Genomic DNA, 22,768 nt, shown 5'->3' with positions numbered 1-22,768 from the left:
ACAACACGACAGTGGAAAAAGGAGAACACAACAATTTCGAAGGGAAGACTAAACATAACAGCAATATAGCAGAATGAGTAGATACATAATCGCTGCAACAAGTCAAAGGAAGAAAGAAGGGCAGTCTTCAGGGTACAAGAACAACAGTGCAAAAACAATGAAATAGTCAGATGATAAAATTTTGTGATCACATAATCAAATAAATTCAAACGAATTCAAACAATACAAGCAGTGCGGGGGATATATCCCTTAGGAAAGAAGAAGAGACAAAAGAAAAGATACAACTGAAATACAAGACCATTTACATAAAATTTCCCAAGATTTATTTCAAATTTACTTAGGGACCGGACACCTCTTAGCTTAGTCAAAGCCACCTCCATAGAATGTATTTCCTTGACCAATGACCACCACTCCATAATATGAGGGTGTTGCGTGGAAATCCAGGCACGAGCAATAGTTAATTTAGCACATGATAGTAAAATAGTGATTAAGGTCTGCTGGGGGAGAGGTACAAGATGTATATCTAATAGTACCGTTAGAGCGGACAAGAGTGGTGGTTTACCCAGTTTTATTTTCAAAACCTTATCCAAAGCAGCCCAGAACTCTTTTAAACCCGGACAGGAAAAGAGCATATGTTCTAAATCAGCCCCAGCTAAATCACATTTAGGGCATTTAGTGCGTTCACTAAATGAAACATTTGTGGATCATTTATTTATTACTTTAGGTGTATAATATAGCAGACAGGTGGTTTTAATTTGTTGTAGCCTTAAGCTTGATGATTGAACGGAATTATTCGGATTGGAAATAGATTTATCTGTTTAGATGTTATATTACGTCCCATCTTTGAGCTCCATTTCGCAGCTAGTTTAGTACAATCCCTTGTCTTGTAAGTATTGAGGCACTTATAACCTTCACTTATTAGGGATTTTGTCTTCGATGAGTAAAAACAATCCCAAATGTCAGAATCTGAAATTTCTAGAATTCTCATCTTGTGTATCAAAAAATCATGAATTTGAATGTACTGAAACCTGATTGTGTCGGTCAGTTTATATAAGTTTTTAAGTGCCCCGAAATCTAAAAAGCCCTGAGAACCATAAAGGTCCCTCAATGTTGTAATTCCATAAGCAGACCATATACTTGCCCTACCGTCATTAAAAATTCCTGGAAGACCCGGATTCCCCCAAAGCCGTAATTTAGCATGAAAAAATGAAGTGTTACAAAAGGTCAAAATATTAAACCAAATTTTCGCAGTATCTCAAGCAGTCTTAAATTTGACCCCTTTGTAGTAATTTGGGCCATTTAGCCTTAAGAGAAACATTCTGGAGTCTGAGTTTAACATAATGGTATGAAACAAAGATTGAGTGTCAGAATTCCACAGAGAGCGTAAACGGCCTATAAAGGTAGCCGAATAGTATAATTTAAAGTCCGGGAAATTAAGCCCCCCTGTGTCTAGTGAACCCTTAAGTAGCTTCAAGGATCTACGCACCTTCCTGTAACCCCAAAGGAAACTGCTAAATAACCTGTCAAGTTTCTTAAAAAAGGAATTATTAAGCGCCAGAGCTATAGAACGAAATAAATAAAGGAATTTATGAAGCACTTTCATTTTAATCAGATTAATTCTACTGATGATGTTTAGAGGGAGTTTATGCAATTTTTTAAGTAACAAAGCTGTTGATTTTAATAAAACATCATAATTAGTTGAAATACCATCCTTGATTTTAGAGAGATTTTGACCCCTAGATAGTTGGCAGCCTTACAGATTCTGTTGATAGTAACTTGTGGTTTATAGTTCACTACAATTTGTGTTTTATTAATATTTAATTTGTATCCAGAGACTGCTCCGAATCTGCTGGCCTCTATAGTAATACCCTCTAGTGCCTCTACAACGTCTGTGGAGTAGATACCGATATCATCCGCATACGCGGTAATTTTCAGAGAATGAGATCCAGGCCTAAATGGTACAATTCGAGATTGTAACTGAAGAGCAGAAAGAAAAGGTTCCATTGATAGAGCAAACAGCAGGGGTAGAAACGGACACCCCTGCCGGGTGCCCCTTAAGATAGCAAAAATTGGAGTCAGCCCAACATAGCTAACACTTGCTGCGGGTCTATCGTATAAGGCTCTTAACCAGCTTATGAAGTGACCCCTGATTCCTATGAAGGATAGGACAGACCAGAGATAGTCCCACCCCACTCGGTCAAATGCTTTCTCGGCATCAAGTAAAATCATACCGAGCGGACTTAGTCTCCGCTATGTCAAAAGCAGTTATAGCCATGTTTATATGGGCCGTAGTGTCCCTACCTATTACAAATCCATGTTGTTGGAAGTTTACTACTTTAGGGATAAGTGGAGGCAGTCGATTGGCTAACATTTTTGCGAAAACCTTGGCATCGGTGTTCCCCTATAGATTGAATTACCAGGGAGAAAAGGAGTATTAGTTCCTCAATACACAATTTGTAGAGTTCGGCTGGGATGGTATCCTCCCTGGCTGCTTTCCCCGGTGGTAGTGAGAGGATAGCTTGTCTGATCTCTAACGAGGTAATCTCTTCAGATAATTGATCGAATCCAGATGTGTTGTATTTCTCTTTAATGTTACTATACAGATAGTCTTGGATCTTCTCTATGCTAGGTTGATTCTCCGGAGTATATAATGTATTGTAAAATTCCGCAAATTTGGCCAGTATCTGTGCAGGCTGATCATATATAATATTATTGGAGCCCCTAATACTTTTAATCAAGGTATATGCCCTATTATCCGCAACTTTATAAGCCAGTATTTTCCCAATTTTATCTCCGGCCTCGTAGTGGGAAATTTTCCATTTATGTAACTTGGCACTACTCTTCTCAATAAAAGTTGTTTTTAAGTTTGATTTTAAACGCCCTAGTGTTAATCCAAGTTCAACTAAATTAGGAGAACCAGTTCGTAAGGCATCTGCCAAAAGCAGTTCTTGTGCTCAAATGTTGGATATCAGCTTTGTATTAGCTTTGCGGCGTTCAGAATTTTGCCTGAGGACAAATTGTTGAGTGAACCCTCTAATGCTGGCCTTGCAAGCATCCCATACAATTATACAAGAAGTCGAATTAAGATTGAATTTGATAAATTCACAAAGATGTGATTTGAGCTGTGCTATGTATTCTACGTCAACCAATAAGTGACGGGGGAAGGAAAACACTCTGGGGGCCGCTTGAGCTTGCAAGTTATTGAATGTAAGTAAAATAGGATTATGGTCCGAGGTGACCCAAGGGCAGATCTCCATGAAACTAGTAGATATTATGTTGACTGAGGCCCAAGCCATATCTATACCGGAGCATAATTTGTGTGGCGATAAGTAATACGTATAACCGGGTGCTTTAGGATAGATGGAACGCCAAATATCCCTAATGTTATGTATCCTGCCAATTTCCAAAATAGCGGCCCGGACTTTGGGCATACGCTGGAAAGCACCCTGTCTAGTAGTATTTAACTGATAATCCATAATACAATTAAAATCCCCCATAAGAATTAATTCCCCTTCTCATCCCAAAAGTTCCGTATTAACTTGGTCCAATACATAGTCTTCATCAGTATTTGATCCATAGATCACACAAAATACATATTTATAATTTCCCGTAGATACTTGCGCAATGGCCCACTGACCGTTTTTGTCTGAGATAGTTTTAAGTGTTTCTGCCCGGATTCGCTTATCTTTGAGAATGGCCACTCCTCTGTTTGATGCCTGTAGTGTGGAGCTGATTATAACATCATACCCAAGTTGACTAAGTAGCTTCCTATCCTTAAAAGCAATATGCTTCTCTGATAAAAAAACAAAATGTGGATCATACAGTCTAAGCTCTTCAGAGACAAGTCGTCTTTTATTCTTATTGTTCAATCCTGCGACGTTCCAAGCCAAACATTTTAGCTTATATATTTCAAAGCATTAAATATACCAAATCTGAAATTCTGCTCAATACATAAACAAATATAGCCTCTTCCCGTCATATTCAATAATATACCATGTCGTGTTGTTTTTTTTTTAATTTACCCCCTGGGACCAACCCCCCCACCCCTCGGAGGACCCAACCCCCCACCCCTCCCCCCTATCCCTCTCCCCTCTTGGGACTCCCCCTGAAACCTGCTCCAGCTCAGTAAATCCATCACCAAACATGGTCGACCACTGGTACTGCGACACCCATCCATAGAAAATAATAATAATTCATTTATTTTGACTACGTAAAAATATATAAAAAAAAATAAAACATGAATATATAAATAAAAAATTTTTTTTAAGAATATGTAATAACCTTTATAAATATAAAAAATTTAACTAGAATGTTTTACAAAGTAAATGAATTTAAAATCATTCTGTTCATAATGTTTAATGCTTTTTAATATATAATAAATAAATATAAACATTCTTTTTTTAGGTGAGAATTTTTTTTTTTTAAATCTTTAAAAATAACTGCAATTTAGTTTAATATATGTTAATGAATTAACATTTAATCTAATCTAAGATTTAATTAATAGTGTTTATTTTTTGCTCTACATTTAAAATAATTCACTACATTAATTTATAATAATATTGAACTTAACATTATCATTAGTATTATTATGTTAAGTTTAAACTTTTCCCAATACATTACCATAGCCCTGGTGGTGGAGATCTCCATCTATGTGTAAAAAGTTATGAGTAGTAAATTTGCCGCCATGAATTAGGCTTCACCCTCAGTTGTTACAGAGGATGGAAACATATAAGCCTTACAGACGAAAGTAGATTCAGATTCATATTATTTTTATTTCCAAAAAATAATACTTACAGAAATATAACTCATTGCACAATTCATCAGCACAATACAATAAAAATATAAAAATCTCCAATAAATAGAACTTAATCATATTGGTAGAACCAGTGCATAACACAGACCTAAGACAGACATAAAATGGTACATAAAAATATCTTCTCAACTAAAGTGTATCATAGGGGGATCTGCAACCTATATATCCCATAAGTATCAGGTTCTTTAGGAGTGCATCAATTTAACCTACAACATACAAAACTCATTTCATACAGTTATGCAACAACAATGCAATATACCAGGCCAACATATTGCAAACTGGTGGAGGAGCTGTTAACCCTATTAAAGAATAAGCATACTATATCAATATGACACATAAGGTGCATTGCACAAAACCAGAATTATCGGCATCTAAATCTCTTTTCATGTGCTTTAGGCAACAAATGTGCACTATAATAACCCATCAAAGCGTAAACCGGCAGAGGGTCAATCCATCTTTAAAATACCTTTTGAGAGGCCATCATAAGTAAGTCTTCAGCAAAATACTTTTACAGGCCTACATAACATATTAAAATGAACAAACAATTGACCAATTAAAGCATAGGCATATTTTCAGTTTTAACAAGTAAAGTGCATCTTGCAAGGCCATAATTATTAAAATTATCAAAAACTTAAACCAGGTCGGTCGAACTAAAGAGCCTTATTTTATCCAATTTAATGGCCAATGCCATATTCAGGGCATTCACCTTATTTGGTCTACATCTACCCCTAGAGGTTCAAGAATCATCCCAGTATCCCTAAACAGTAATCAACGCCAATTTAGGACAGTACAGGAGTGGAAAACCTGGCATAAGATAATACATTTTTTTGCAAATATAGGCTGATTGTAATGGCTACATCCTGAACAGCCAAAAGTAGTAAATTTATTACAAAATGAAAGAATAAAGTTAAAAACATACATTTACTCATGTATAAGTTCACTTTTGTGATGAGCACCCTAAATCTTTTTTGGATTCATGGTGTACTATACCCTAGAAGCTATGAATGTTTATGTTATCCTTGTCAGAATTAACCATAATTTCACTTTCACTGTCAATTTACTATAATTAGAAATAGGCTCAATTTGTAGAACCGAGAAAGCTCCTGTAACGACTTTGCTGGATTAGCCTTTTATTTGGATGAAAAATGTTAAATAGAAATGTATTCATCACCTGATAATAATTTCCACGTTTTACTTCCAAGTACCTGAAGATGTATCTTTTTACAACAATTTGGATTTGTGTGAGCTTTTATTGTTTTATATGTAGAAGAAATGCATTCGGATACCAAATAGAAGGACTATCTAAAGAACACTGGGGCTGATAACGATGGCGGATGAACTTCATTCCATCCGCCATCGTATCGGGGAATAGGACCAGCTGCCTACAAGGTGGCAGTCCTACAATAGGCATTACAGTGCGACGCCCCCATGATGGTTGCAATGCCTATCTTTTACATTGCGGTGGGTGCTTCTGGCTGCAGCACCCACTGTAATGTAAAAAAGGGACATATTACATATCCCTGCACTACTTGGCAAGCACCATGCGGTGCAGTGATGTGTAAGGGGGCACCGTAGGTGGCCCCCAGGTCCCATGTCTGGGTGCCAGGGGGAAGGCGGCCCACAACGGGCCCCCAAAGTCCCTTTCCTCCAGCCTTTTCATGGTAGGTTAACCTCTTGCATGCTGATGACGAGCTCAGCTCGTCACGCAGCATGGTGGCGCTGTGCTGATGACAAGCTGAGCTTGCCATGACCTCCGCGGAACACCCATGCAGGGTTAATTACCCCGCTGTGCTGGGCATTCCATTGAACGGGCGTAGCCATGACGAGCTCAGCTCGTCATCAGCACAGCGCCACCGTGCTGCATGACGAGCCGAGCTCGTCATCAGCACGCGGCGCCGCATGCGGCCCCCCTCCCCCCACGTTGCTCGGGAGTCAGCCCCGCGGCGATGGGGTTAACCACCATGAAAAGACCTATGGAAAGGAACATTGTAATCCCTATGGCGGTGCCTGGCAGGCACCACCAGCATTGTAAGGAATGCAATGGTGTAAGGCATACATTTCCCCCTGACGCATAGGGAGGCTCAAGGAGCCCGTTGGATGCGTGGCGGTCGGCCTTTCCGACCACCATCTTCCCTGCCCGCCATTGTAAAATGGCGGGCGGAAAACATCTATCCAATGGCGGGGAGACCGCCACCGACAGCCTGTCGGTGGCTGTCTCCCCACCATCATAATCAGGCCCACTGGTCTGTGCTTTGTAATCTGTAACACTTTTTTGAGAGTTAAAGCTAAGTATATTGGTAGACATTGGTAGATTAGAAAAATGCTTGCTCACTCCTTAAAAAAGCAAAGAAGATATGTTAATGAAAACATTATTGATGAAAGATAGTTTGGTTTTTGTTCCTGAAAGAGATGAATCCAAATCCGTTGATGTCCTTGAAAACATTACATAATGAAAAGTCGAATGCCTTTCAACAAGTCAGGAGAATTTGTCCAGTAATATTGTCAACTGACTTGACACGGATCCAAATTTCAATACATTGAAAGAGAAAGGACATTTTAGGAAGTTCTAAAAAGCGGTTTCATCCCCACCGAAAGCTAAGGTTTCAGGATCTGATTGATCAACCATAGATTGATTTGCTTATATATTTGCTCCAAAACCTTTTCCACTTTTCATATAATTATTTATCTATTTCTGAAGCAAGAGGCATCTTTCCTGAATCCACGATTACTTAAGTTGCCAGCAAAATAAGGATCATGCAGTCTGTAAACATACAATAAGGGTCAGGCATTCGCAAAATTTAGATTCCTATTTCACTAATTAATAGTGATTGCCAAGGCTTTGCTAAAATACAAACAACCAGATTGGCATCCTTTATTAAGTAAAGGTAAATTGGCTTTATACAATTCAGATTTTTATTTTAATAGCTGCTTATTTTTATTCAAATATGATAGTTCTTTTCCTTAATGGAGGAAAGGCAATATAAATAATCATTTGGCCTTTTATGTTGAAATCTATTTGTTGGTTTGGTTTTGGACCTTAAGTTCTAAGATGAGCATTAGTCGATAATGCTGTCCACAACTCATTGTTTTTGCTAATGCATATGTTTCTCTGTACTTAGATGTGCATCATGGACCACAAGGCAAGAATGTGTCCTACACTCTTTATTAATCATTTGTACTTAGATCCCATTTTGAGCAAGACTAAGGTATGACCTGAATATAGAAGGAGTAAAAGAATAGAATAAATAATTAGACTGTAACATTTTTCCTGTTGTTAAAGTACCTGAAAACTCAACAAATCTATTATGAAAAAGGAGTACATTTTGGGAATGTGCAGAAATGTCACAAGCAACTAGCGGCTCAGATCATGAATTTAAATATGAAATGTAATTTATGTGTTGGTATGCCTGAGATATATCCTTTTCATTTCAGTTGCCATGATTCCCCAATTTATACCAGCCTCTTCCGAATGTTATGATGATTCTGGTGCGTCTTATCGTGGTATGGTTGCTACAACAGTCTCCGGAAAAAAATGCCAGGATTGGACGTCAGATACACCACATAGCCATTTGAAGAAACCAAACTCTTTTCCTAATGCGTAAGTTTTGTTTAAGGGGTTTATTAACAACTTTACAATACTGCCAAAAAATAAGAAGCTTCCTGCAGCAGTGGAATGGAAGGACCAGATTTACAAAGATTTTATGCAAAGCAATGCGCCAAGGGAACTTGCGGCACAATGTTGCATAAAACCGAAAGAGTGAAATGCGCTACATCTACTAAGATATGGTGACTTCTGCTCCCTCATTGCACTGGCACACGGTCTACTGCCTAGTGTCTATGCAAGCACCCTTGCGCCAAGGTGCAAGGGTACCAGCATTACAGGCAGGATTGTTTTTGTGCAGCGAGGGTCACTTTCCTGCACAAAATGCAATCCTAAGAGGCAATTTGCTGATGAAGAATGCATCCCACACAGAAAGAGGAAGTAAGGAGGAGAAATAAAAATATTTCTCCTCGCTATTTCATTCTTGTGAGGCACACCATGTTGGCGCAAACTACTGATTTGAATAATTATAGGATTGCATCAAATTCACTGGGTTGATGCATGGGAACGCCCATTCTCCACCCATGGAACAACGATCATTACAAAACATAACACAACGCAGCGCAAGCCCCTGTATTACATTATATTTTTTTACAAAGTCCCCAAGGCAATGCAAATCACCTATTGTGTAACTTAGTAAATATCATTTAAGGGATTGCATTGCCTTGCGTATCCTTGCATTATACAAGGACAATGCATTTCTTTTGTATATTTGGGTTCCAAAACTATCATCTTGATAAAAACACCCCTGTTTATTCACCACCCCCTTTTGCCCTACCCTGATGCATAGGGCTTCTCTAAAAGTTAGGCAAGGATTCAAAATTATAGTTGATCTGGTCAAAACCATCACAACAATTGCCAAATGCATGAGAATCACACTTGTAGTGTTCCATGTATCACAAATGCAAGCCTATCTTTACTTCTGCTGATTCTTCATTGGAAGGACAATGATCAGGAGGAAGTATTGTGCAAATGTACATTAGCACATATAATTGTTTCCTGTACATGAAAAATATGGCTCCCATGTGGGTAATTCCTTTCGCTAGCTTCCTCAGAAACTGTGGGGGTGATTATGCATTTCCCACACATATTAAGTGCAAATCACAAAGGAATTCATGAGTTTGTGAAGTAGGAATCCTGTAATACACTTCACATACTCATATGCCTTTGTGAATGGGTGTCTGCCAAAACATTGTCAGCAAAAATATTGTTTCACAGATATATTGTGTCCTAAATATGATTTCAAAATATCATCCTGTTGTGTGTAGATTTGCCAATATCAACTACAGGTAGAACGATACTTTTGTAAATAATTTAGAACAAATATTACTGCCAAAAGATAGTTTGGTTATGATATTCCGGTACCACACCTTGAGAATTGGACACAAAACATCTAAAATGGGAATATTTTAGAGCCAATGCACCAAGGCATTTTTTAGTATGTGAAATATTACTCCTATAATACTGAATCATGTAGTCATGAATGCCTTTGTGAATCGGCCCTGTGATTTGTATGCTTACTTCAATCATTTCAGATGCAAACTGGGTGTAAAAACGTCTGTTAAGGTGTGAGAATTCCAAATGATGTATAATCTGATAGCAACAATGTCCAGCCCTAACTAAAATGTGCAGTAAATCTAAAGATGGTAGCACGCCTCAATCTCTTTCCATTAGTTCTCTTCTGTGAATCACAAACCCTAGTAAGCATACAAGACAATAGAAATCACAAATGTAAAGCATCACAAGAAAACAATGCACTTAAGATACATAGAAATATAGATAAGCTTATATAAAGTGGCTGGGCTATTGCTATCAATAACAATGCAAACTTTTTTTTTTTTTAAATCTGTTTATTAGCATAGTGTTTAGAGCAGAACATGCATACATTTTCATATATACGAGCACAGTATTAACCCCGGTGGTATATGCATGTGTACGCTCATAGCATATATAGAAACATAGTGAATTCGATTTTTCATTTTGTCGATGAACTAGAACAAACTAACGAACCCCGTTCTCACCGATCCCACCCTCCACCCCTAGGAAATCCCACCCGACACTCTCTCAACAGGCGCATAATTGAAATATCGACATGTGGGTCACCCCCAATGCATTGATACATAGCGTAAGTTGAACACACAGGTAGGGTGGGGTAGCGTGATCGATGGGTCGGGGACACCCGTATCCCATCGCAGTGCACCGTAAGCAGTGGCCGTGCATGGGAGAGTGAGTCAGTGCATAGTGATACCCCAAGTGGCTATTCACTTGTATCTCCTTCATCCTCGTCATTGCCAGCCTCAAAGGTCCCTAACGTGTCAAACCATTCTAGTGAGATCGGTGTTTTTCGGAGGCCCCTACTCTCCTCTCTCTGTAGTGCTTCACCCTCAGCCTTACCCCAGCGCATTACTTCTGCCCGCCACAGGTCAGGGTTGGGCGGTTTAGCCGATTTCCATCTCATCGTGATGGCACGCTTCGCCAGCAACAGGGCCAGATCCGAGAAGCGCGTTGTCACGGTTCTGGTGCGTGTTGATGGCCCCAGCCCTAGAAGTGTATGTTCCAGTGTAGGTGATCGGGGCAGAGTGCCAGCTTTCTCGAGTGAGTCATGGACAGTGGTCCAGAAATACCCTAATTTAGGGCATTGCCACAGCATGTGTACCAGTGATGCGTCGTCTGCATCGCATCGGGGGTAGGTGCCCCTCCGCAAACAGGTCACCCACGTGTGTCACACCTGCGTCCTGCCAGGGCTCCAGCATGGTCGCCGTGAGTGTGCCCGTGCCTAGTGGTATGCCCAATAGTGGAACCGTGGGGGCATAAGGTGTCCCAGGGGACGTGTACTTTAATGCCTTCCGCCAGTATGTCACCGCCAGCTTGAGAAGTGGCGGGGCGTTTCTAGGTAGATCCGAGCCAGGTAACAATGCAAACTTACTACATATAATGAAGGCACTCTGTATGAAGGTGAACAGCCATGACAACGCTGGGATTACCCCGCACTGCCATTACAACGCAGGAATTACAACGAAAGTCGTTACAACGACTTTCGCTGGAGGGCGCTCTTGGATAGGGAATAGTTTAATTTTCTATCCAACGCCTTCCCTACTGTCAACGTGGGCTGGAGAGTTGGAATAGAAAATTTAACTATTCCACTATCCAGCGCCCCCCAGCGAAAGTCGTTGTAACGTTTTTCGTTGTAATTCCTGCGTTGTAATGGCACGCGTAGTAATACCACGCGTTTTCATGACATACAACCCTGTGTGAATGTTCCCAAATACACTAGGCTCTGTTCCTGAATTTGTTTTTCAGGCATTCTTTTACAATTTCCCTTTACAATTAGCATTCGGCTTTTGCTTTACATGTTGTGAAAAGCAACAGAGCACAGCAATTGTCTTCTACTCTTGATAGAACGTTTCATTGCACAACCAAACGTTTACAGGGAAGTGTATTTCTCCTACTAGTTTGAGCATTATTACACACTTAAGTTACAGTACTACCTGGCAAGCCTATGAAACGATGGAGTGTGGACCAAATGCAGATCCAGCCGTGGAGAACAATACAGTTTTTCTCCAACTTTTTTTGAATTGCGGGGAGGAGTGTGCTGATAGGAGTGTCCAATCTCCAAACCTCACTTAGACGTTGATATCATGGCTTGTTTATTGCAATATTACAGTTGCTCCTTTCTGGTAAGTTTAATACAGTCAGAGGGCATAACTATAATCTTGGTGGATGGGATAGTCCCTCATAAACGCAACAGATGTCCCGTCCTCCGTATTACAAGTTCCATTTGAAATAATGGAATTGTAATTTGGCGGACGGGATAACCGAGTATCCCATTTGCCAAGATCATAATCAGGCCCATAATGTCTGTGGAACAAGTGCATTTTACACTCCTTTTTTAAACAGTAGAAGTAAATTCCAGATTCTTGTGGCATCACCAGGGTAGGATAGCTTCATACACAATTCTTGTTTGAATATAGAAGGCTCAAGGAGGCTCCTTTAATTATGAATGGGTAGATATGTGAAGGACTTTGCAAGTGATGCAGGTCATTTTAAATTGTGCTCTTGCTTTAAGGAAAGCCAAGGCAGTGATGTTAGTACAAGAGTAATGGGGATCCAAACCCCTTCGTAAACACCAACGCATCCACTTAAGCCAAGCGGATCTGTAACGTTTCGCCGTACTATCGGCCCACGCGTTGGAGAGCAAGTGCTCAGCCGACCCCGAAAGGCCTGGGAGCGTCCAGCGTCTCCTGAGAGCCTCCACGCCACGAGGCGGAGAGAGTTCTGCGTGACGAGGGGATGAGGTTCCTGATCCGGATTTGTCAGGAGCAGAGGAAACAGGGGGAGTAGGATTGGAAAATCCCAAGAAAGTTCCAGAAGAACCGGAAACCACACTTGAGACCTCCAGAGTGGTGTAACCAACACCAGCTCCGCTCCCTGGCGGCGTATTTGTGCCGCCGCACGCATGATCATGGAGAACGGGGGAAACGCAAACGGCTGTTCCCGACTCCAATCCTGCAGAAAGGCGTCCGTGGCCTCCGCTAGAGGGTCCGGCCTCCAGCTGAAAAAGCGCGGCAGCTGGTGGTCGAGACGGGATGCAAAGAGATCCACCGAAAAGGGACCCCAGAGAGCTTGCAGCCACCGGAAGACCTCCGGATCCAGTTTCCACTGGCTGGCGTCCCTGAGATGTCTGGAGTGCCAATCCGCCACCTGGTTGGATTGACCCAGCAGATACTCCGCCGTCACCGCAATGTGACGAGACAGGCAATAATCCCAGAAGTCCTTCGCCAGGTCCGCCAATGCGCGGGAACGAGGGCCTCCTAGATGGTTCACATAACGAACCGCCGAAATATTGTCCATCCGTAGCAGGACACAGGCCTTGACCGAATCCTTGGTCCAACAACGAACTGCGAAGGAGCCCGCCAGGAGCTCCAAACAATTGATATGCAATCGTTGTTCTTCTGAAGACCAGGCGCCGCCGGTGGAAAAATCCCCGCACCGGGCGCCCCAGCCCGACCGGCTGGCGTCAGACTCTATGATCAGGTCCGGAGCTGAACCGAAGATCGCCCGACCATTCCATGCCTCCATGTGAGACAGCCACCATGACATTTCCTCCTTCACTTCGTCCGTGAGGGGGACCCACTGATCGTAACTCATCCCACGGCGCAGATGTTGCGCCTTCAGACGTTGGAGAGCCCTGTAGTGCAGTGGACCTGGGAAAATCGCCTGGATGGAGGACGAGAGAAGGCCCACCACCTTGGCGATATGTCGCAGGGACGTACGATCCCTCGCGATCGTCTGCCGAAGCAGGTGCCGTATCTTTGCGACCTTCCGACCCGGCAGGCTCAAGACCGCCTGCACTGAGTCCACCACGAAACCTAAAAAGGTGATCTTCTGAGTGGGAACCAAAACCGACTTGGAGCCGTTGACCACAAACCCCAGTCTTTGGAGCAGACCGACAGCTTGTCGCAGCTGGCCCGCCAACACCTCCGGACACTGCCCCATGAGGAGGATGTCGTCCAAGTATACTAACATACGGACCGCCTGACTTCTGAGAAACTCCACTACCGGGTGGAGAACCTTCGTGAAGCACCACGGGGCCGATGAAAGACCGAACGGCAGCGCGGTGAACTCGAACACCTTGCCGTCCCACAGGAATTGTAGGAAACGACGATGAGGGGGGTGGATGGGGACGACCAAGTAGGCGTCCTTGAGATCCAGTCTCACCATCCAATCCCGAGGTAGGAGTACGTCTCGAAGGAGGTGGATACCCTCCATTTTGAAATGTCGATAGACCAACCACCCATTGAATTCCTTGAGATTGATCACAGGTCGCTTGCCCCCATCCGTCTTGTCCACTAAAAAGACGTTGCTGAGGAACCCGTGTGGGTGGCGCGTTGATAGGCGGATGGCCCCCTTGCGCAGCAAGTCCGAGACCTCCCCGTCTATCAACTGCGCGTCGGACTCCGAAAAGACCATTGGGCGCGGGGGCCTCGCTTGCGTGGGCTGGTCGTAAAATTCTATGTGGAACCCTCGTACAGTTTGCAAGACCCAAGCGTCGGCAGTGAGCAATTCCCACTCCCCGTAAAAGCTCGCCAGCCGCCCCCCAATAGGAACTTGATCCAAACAAAGGACACCTACCGGGGGCATTCCCCTGTCCGGAGTTCTTCTTGAACCCTCTGCCGCCGAAGCGTTGTCCTCTGGTGGGGTAGAAGTTGGTATAGTTGGCAGAGGTCTGGTATTGACCTCTTCCGGAGCCTTGTCCTTTATTGCTGGCCTGCTGGCCACGGCCGATCGCGCGGCCCCTACCGCGACCGGCCCCTCCGGAGAAACGCTGGTGAAACACCCTCTTAATGCTGGACTGGGCCTTATCCAGCGACGTGAACGTGTTCACGAATTTGCCCAGCTCCCTGATGAAGGGTTCGCCGAAGAGGCCCCCCTGGGCAACAGCACCCGCCTCCGACGAGGCCAGGTCCCCCAATTTTGGGTCCAATTTGATCAGGAGCGAACGCCGCCTCTCCGTCGACAGGGCACAGTTGGCGTTGCCCAAGAACACTATCACCCTCTGGGCCCAATTCGAAAGCACCTCTGGGGAAATGACGGTGCCATTCGCCCTAGCCTCCTCCGCCATATCGAGGATCTTTGTGGCGGGTCCAACCGCATCTAACAGTTTGTCCTGGCAGGCCCGCCAGGACCGATCGATTCCCTTCCTGGGGTCCTTCATAAATTTCGCCAGGAAGGTGGCCATCTTGGGATCCAATTCCGGGGTCATGGCCACTTTCCCTTCCAAAGTTGGCCGAGGGCACTCCCCACGCAGGCAACCCCTCGCCTCCTTCTCCAGGGGCTTGCGCAGCCTGCCCGCTACAAATTTCGCCACCGTCTCCCCCGGTGTCCAGGCCGCGGAGCGGGGGTGGACGATCTCGTCCGGGTCCAGCATGCCCGACTCATCTCGAGGCATCTCCTTGGCAGAGGGTGCCGGAAGCCAAGATCTGGTCGACTCCCCGTCGTCGTCGGTGTCCGGAGAGTCGTAAACTGGAGAGGCGGGGGCCGTAGCTACGTCCCCCGAAGCGCTAGGGTCTACCAAGGGCGCAGCGGGCACCGCCGTTGCCTTTGCCAGGAAGGCATCTCGAAGACGCTCAAACGCGCCCCTGTCCACACCTTGGGCCTCCGATGACGGCCCCTCCTTACAAGGCCTCTTCGGGGCGGGTGGCAACCCGCCGGACGTCCCCGGGAGATCGGGGATCGGGGGCACATGCGCCGATGCCAGCTTCGCGCATTCCTCCACGATGCGGGCGGAAAGGCAGTCTTCCATGGGGCCTACCACCTCCGTCACGCAGCGGTAAATCGAATTGTCCACCGCCTGGTAGAATTCGTCGTCCTGCAGATAGGGGTAAGGTTCCTCCTCGTATTCCCCTTCCATCCTTGAACCAAGGGCAAATCCGGGGCACCCTGTAGGGCGGCAGTCGAGATAAACTCGGATATGGGCAGGCCAACCGGCTGCGATCACGTTTTCTGGCCAACTGACGTGGCAGGTGGGCTGCACCAACCCCCAAGCGCGCAGACCCTCCTCGCCGGGACCGGGCCTTCGCACCCCTCAAGCGCGCTAAGCCACACTTTGAATCAAGAGGTGCACAAAGGACACCCGAAGGCGGATCACGCGGTCAGAGCCGCAATACAGACCCCAACGGGGCGTCAGAAGCAGGGAAGTACAGACCCGGGGCACCAGGTGTCAGAGGGGTACGCGAGGGCTGGCTCCTGCGCAAGCAGACTCCACGGCGCGGCTCCTGGCACTGCGGAGGCGCGCCGAGGGGTCGGCGAGACGACAGGCCGCCCCCTGGCTGTCTACTCACGCAACGCACACAAGTGGGGAAGAGGAAGGTCGCGTAGGAACGAAGAACGTTCCCGCGACTGGGGACTCTGTAAGGGAATAAACCATGCAGTGAGTCCCCCAACGATCGTACACAATACAATCAGCAATATCGAAAAAGGGAAAAAACATGAAGAGCACTTATCTGGCTGCGGGAGCAGCGAAGAAAGAGGAGGAAGAAGATGAGAAGTCCGGATTTATAGTGGTGATGGACAGAGTGGAAGGACTATGGACTATCGTTATACAAAGAGACTCTTGGGAGTTGTTGTTTGAATTGTTGAACATTCCGTCAATGCTTTATGTTTAAAGCATTTTTGGTTATTCTTATATATCTTTTCCTAAGCTGCTGTGGAGACTTTATGTTAATAAAGCGAAGGAAGATATAGCATAATCTGAAGCCTCCGGTCCTGACATAGAATCGCTTGAATACCAACACAAAACAAGCAGGAACATGTAGGTCCACTCAAAGGGGTTTAGCAAAACTTTAGGAAGGTCCGTGAGAACAGAATTGTCATGATCTAGTTTGGAAAGTACAAGTGCCCGAAATAAAGTCTTTAAATCCTAATCAAGAATATGCTCTCTTAAAGCAGTTTGAGTTGGTAGCGTGCACTGTTGGCCATCACACAGATTTGTGTTTGTAGGTTAAGATTGTTTTGGATGATAGCCAGGGACATAAGACTGGTGATTTGGGTATTTTAATTGAGATTAAAGGAAACTCATTTTCTGAAGCTTTGAGATTTAGGCGATGCTCATCATTTATCTTTGGGTGTTTTTGAAGGCACTGGAGAGAAGAGAAATTGTATTTTTGGATGAGATCTTCAGATAAATCTGGGTATCATCTGCATATCAATGGTGCAGAATCCCAAAATATTAACCACTTGGATGCTAAGGGGTTTTCCCCCTCCTGTGCTGAACTTTGATAAATCCCACTAATCATGACGAGTTATCCTTGTGATCAGCACAGGTCAACCAGTGCATCATGACGAGTTACCCTTGTCATTAGCATCCAAGTGGTTAAGGAAAATCCTTAGTGGTTCCAGATGAAAATTAAACAGCCAGCACAGGATAGAGCTTTGAGGTGCCCCTTGTTGCAGACAGGAATTGCGGGATATAGGACGTTTCGGACTGCTTACATTTGGTTTAACAAGCAGAAAGAACACCAGTTGAACACCATACTTTCTATGCTCATTTGCTCATTAAAGATTCATTAAGTTCACGAAGATTCAGACATATTTATAAACCATTGATTTGCCTTCAAAAGACTTATCTCTACTTTCACATTTACACAAACACAAAATGCACCAATATTCCCCAACTTTGTAAGGACCAGTGAAGTAAGATGAGATTTATCATGAAAAAGGAAATACATTGTCATTTTTAAAGTTCACTAATTGCCCAACCCTAAGTTTCTGAATCCTTGCCTTGCAGAGACTCAGATATAGTAATTGGCAAAAAATAACATGCACAACAAAGATTGAGTGCTAGAAATGACATTATCACTCAAACGCAAGGCAGGGTATGGTAGTTAGGGTGGTGGGACACAGTGGGACTAGTGGGTAGGGTGAGGCAGGCAAAATGGTGGAAGAGGGACATACAGACACAATATATAATGCAAAAATATAACTTCATAGATTTAGTTTATGAAGAATAGAGCAATGCAATATTTGAATGCTTAGTTAGAAAATTAGCAATGGGATATGGGAGTGGTTCACACTGATTGCTTTTATTGTGAATGTTTAAATAATTTCGCAAGGCTAGAGCAATAATTTTAACGCCCAAAAAGCATGACCCTTTTATAAACATACCTCAAAATAGAAGTTGTCAAAGTTTAATTATTATTGGCAGTGCCCACATTTTCTTTTTGTGCTTCTGCCACATTTAGAGACACTGTCATCCTCTTTTTCATCGCAGTAGGTGCTAGTGTCACATCTGTAGTGACAAATTATTAAGGATATTGGATTTCAGTTTAATTTACGCTTAACAAGAAGCCGTATATGGTGGCTAACTACTTTCGTTCTGTTAACACTAGTAATACTAATCAATGACACAATTTCATTTTATCTTTGTTCATGTTGACTGGCTAAATAATCTTGGGAATTAGTTTCAATTTTATCTATTTCTCTAGTCCTAAAAAACTACGAACACCATAAAAGTGAAGAATAAGTGAGAAACAATCATGGCTTTTAAAAGAATGCTTTCCGAATTAAACTTAAGGTCCACAGGAGAAAGAGCAGTTAAGGTATATGCAAATATATATTTTCCAGGAAAAGTTCTACAGGGTTCTGTCTAGATTAGATCTTCCCCTTTTCCACAGTGTCATAGATAATCCTAAAGTACCTTCTTGCCAGCTTTTCCAACAACAGAGCTGTGTCACTGGTGTTAGCTACTTAAGAGGCCCAGATTGAAAAATAGTAATTTTTTAGATAGTATCTGTTGGATAAAAGAGGAGTTAACGGGTAAAACGAAATATTTTATCACAAGATTTTTGCTGAAAACAAAGGCTCTATTATAGCCTGCTGTAGACCCACTTTATATGCCAGCCATTAAAATTCCACTCCTCCGTCTCAGGCCTTTAACAAGGGAGTGGCCTTTAATGGTCGGCACAGCCAAGCTGCGGCAACCTATAAAGCTATTTGAACATTCAGCCCCATGAGGGCATAATGTTCTAATTAGTAAAACAAAGGCCTCATAGAGCCCAAGGGGGTTGAAATACCCTCAGCGCTGAAACCTTTGTTCACAACTGTTGCTGTGACTGTTCTACAGCTAACCTCTGCACAAAGGGCCACAACTGTTTTGAACATTCACAGCAAGAGCTATGAAAAGGGGCTGAAGTCGGCCCTTGGTTCTCACCGGCTTGGCTCAAATGCTTTTTATAGTTCAGCCAAGCCAGGTAGACCCAGGAGCTGAGCCACATTCACCACTCCCTTCATCTGAAGCCCTAGTACGCCTGAGTTACAGGTGGAGGAAAGGGTCAAGGCTGCGAGTCTCCTCCTGCATGGCCTCTGCCTTTCTTTTTCTTCTGCCTAATTAATGTATTTTTGAGAGGCAGGGGAAAGAGAGAGGCAGAGGTAGTGTAAAAGGACATTGAAATATTGAGAGCAGAGGCCTATACCAGTTCATATAGGCCGCTGCTGCTCCACTGTCTTCAGTGGAGCTCTCAACTTTCCAGTGTTCTCATAATTGTACAACCCTTTGTGAAACATTTAAAGCCCCCACTCCGATGGGTAACTAGGGCATGTGTTGGCAAATCTAGCAGAAGTGATAAGCAGGCAAGAAATAAGCAATAATATGTGTTAGTTTGTCAGGCACGTATATTTACTAGCACTACACTTCACCTTAAGGAGTACTACTTCTGAAAGGAGACTCTCAATTCATGAACTTTTGATCAGCAAAACTAAAAGGAAGTTGACTATACAGGTAAATTATTATCCCTGCCTTCAAAGACAGGCTTTATCAATAACCGAATTACCACACTCAGAGATCAGATTAATGACCAAATCATTGCAAACAGGATATAATTGTTAAAGGTTTTCTAGGGCACCCGTAGGATGTACATCAAATCACCTCACAGACATCCATCGATAAAATAAACAAGTATTTAGGTACCTTAGCGATTCTAAAGATTTCAAATGACTGTTAATACACTATGCCATCATTTTACCACATATGCAGCTCTAAACTTAATTAAAGGCCTGACTAATTGCAAGGCTTGTGGAGAGGATGGATTACTGTCTGAATGGAATAAAACATCCTCCATTATTGTAAAATTGCATCTTACAACCTGTTTAACTCTTCATAAACTGGGTGGTGAGACACTTTCATCTTGGCATACTGTCAAACTTTTAGGTTTGTTAAACTATAATGAACCATCAAAAGAACATTCTTCCTAAACATCACTAAGTCTTCTTAACATAGACTACAAATATTGGCCAAACTATTAATAAACAAAATAGTTACCTGTGCAGTGTCTCTGATCCGTAGGTTCCATAATGGATTAATTATGTCCCACCAACTAGCCAGCTAGGAGCAAACACACTGACACTCTTACCACTCAAGATATTCTAGCCACTGTAATTGCATTTAACACTGAAAAATCTTCAGATCTTTTAAGCTGTTAGGTTTTTTGCAGTCCCTTACCACTTCAGGTTTGCTGCCCAATTCACTAGATCAATAGCCTCTCAAGTCTCCACAGCCACTGCGATCATGAATTATACTGTCTCTCAATTTGTTAACATCACAAAAGGCACCTGTCAAGGGTACATCATATCAGCAATATGGTTCACCTCCTTTAATAAACTCTTAACAGCATTGATCTGGAAAGCAAACCTCATTTATCCTTCAATAGTGGGAAAGACTAAACTCAACTATGTGTGAATCACCAATATATCTACAATATTTAATCTGCCCTTGATTTATTCAGACGGTCACATACTTGGACAGTTTAATGCTAGACACTAAAAATATAAAAATATTTATTTATAATGCCTCACTGGATGATCTCCTATGTGCATGAGGTGGGGGCTTTGATATTTCCCCAAGTGCTATCAGAGATGATAATCTCTGAAGAGCCATCAGAGCTATATAGAGTACTAGCAGCCCGTCCCGACGTTTTACGGGTATGAATTGTTGCCGGCCAGTAGTATATTGTTTTGTAGGATTTTGTTTTGATAGCATTTCTTATCTGTGACAGGCCTGTGAAACGCTCCGATTCACAGTGCACTGCTGATGCACTTAAGAGTGGGCGTTCAGTAGTGTGTGAACTCGAGTTTCCCTACTTTATGTTTCCTTGCAATATTATATAGCGCGAACTCAACAACATGGCATGAGCACAATTTACATTACAGAAGAACACATTAATTTATGGTAGGCACGGGGAGACAAAGCGGTTTGCCTGGAATCACAGGATGTTGAGCTGATGCCGAGATTCGAACGTAGCTCCCCAGCTCTAAAGTTCGCAATTCTAGAACTTGTGGCGGGAGGTGTGTCTAAAAGTGTATGTCGGTGCTGGCCATCAATGAGAGAGACCTGTGCATTTTTCAAATGGGTGGTGAAAAAATATGAGTATTTTGCTGGAGATGTGGGCCGCCTTGCCACCAATGTACTTACCGGGGGAGGGTAAACACCCATTATTCCGCAAGTTTCTTTCTGCATACTTTTATTACGAAAGTACCCTGACTCCTCAATGCCATTATAACGCATGGCATTACATTTGATATGCTTTTACCACGCATACATTTACAACGAAATTCGTTGTAAATGCATGAATGGTAAAAGCATGTTTTTTTTATGTTTAGATAAGGTACGTATGGGTATAGGGGTATATGTTTTGGGGTACTGAGGTATATGTTTTGGGTGTTTGGGTATTGTAAGAGTTCAGATATGGTTTTGGGTTATGGGGTACAGGGGTAGTTTTAGGGTTTAGGGATAGGTATGGGTTTTGGGGTACAGGGGTATTTTTAGGGTTCAGGGCTAGGTTTGGGTTTTGGGGTATAGGGGTATTTTTATGGTTCAGGGGTAGGCTTGGGTTTTGGGGTAGAGGGGTATTTTAAGGGTTCAGGGCTAGGTTTGGGTTTTGGGGTACAGGGGTATTTTAAGGGTTCAGGGCTAGGTTTGGGTTTTGGTGCAAGGGGTATATTTAGGGTTCAGGGCTAAGTTTGTGTTTTGGGGTACAGGGGTATTTTAGGGTTCAGGGTAGGTTTGGGTTTTGTGGTACAGGGTTATTTTTAGGGTTCAGGGCTAGGTTTGGGTTTTGGGGTACAGGGGTATTTTAGGGTTCAGGGGTAGGTTTGGGTTTTGGGGTACAGTGGTATTTTTAGGGTTCAGGGCTAGGTTTGGGGTACAGGGGTATTTTTAGGGTTTAAGGATAGGTTTGGGTTTTGGGGTACAGGGTATATTTATAGGGTTAAGATGGGTTAGTGTTTAAGGGTGTTGGGGTATTTTAAGGAGTAAGGGTGGGTTATGATTATGGGGTGCAGGGGTATTTAAAGGGAGCAGGTTGGGATTAGCACACGATATGAGACATGGAATGAAGGGCGGAACGTACCACACGCCCCCAGCGTTTGTCACGCCCCCAGCACACGCCCACAGCACAACGCCGACACGCCCACAAGGGACTACTTTGCTGGCACGGTTCTTTTACCTTTTAAATGTATATGGTGGGCGTCTGCATAGCCTATGTCCTTCTGCTGCAACTGCCCTTTCCAACGCTGTATTGGGTGTTGTGATTGGTGATGTGGTTCCTGAGATTACCCGCCTCAAATGTTTGGGCTCTCTCTTTATTATATTAGTATGGATATTTCCCCTCATTGCTTACCAGTTTGAAATCATTATTTCTGCGCTGGAAGGTCTTTCACTGACAATATTGCAACTATTTTGTGATATTAATTTTGGCACTCATGCCATTAGAAAAAGGAGAAAGCACCTTTTTCTTGATTTGTATGGCCCTGGAAATACTCTTATCAATGCTTACAATGTCTATATTTGGTATATTTGCAAG

At 43.3% G+C, this 22,768-nt stretch overlaps 1 protein-coding gene across 1 annotated transcript in view; it reads left to right on the top strand.

Moving 5' to 3' along the window:
• Positions 1–22,768, top strand: part of PLG (plasminogen) — a 330,074-nt gene that overhangs the window by 209,416 nt on the left and 97,890 nt on the right. Inside the window, exon 10 of the mRNA XM_086927242.1 lies at positions 8,246–8,411. Within this exon, the coding sequence (XP_086783368.1) occupies positions 8,246–8,411 (166 nt within the window). The remainder of the gene's footprint in view (positions 1–8,245; positions 8,412–22,768) is intronic.

Source organism: Lissotriton vulgaris, chromosome 6 (assembly GCF_964263255.1).
Source record: "Lissotriton vulgaris chromosome 6, aLisVul1.2, whole genome shotgun sequence".
NCBI classification, from domain to species: domain Eukaryota; kingdom Metazoa; phylum Chordata; class Amphibia; order Caudata; family Salamandridae; genus Lissotriton; species Lissotriton vulgaris.
The sequence above is the reverse complement of the archived record's forward strand: the minus strand, read 5'-3'. Positions and strand labels throughout refer to the sequence as shown.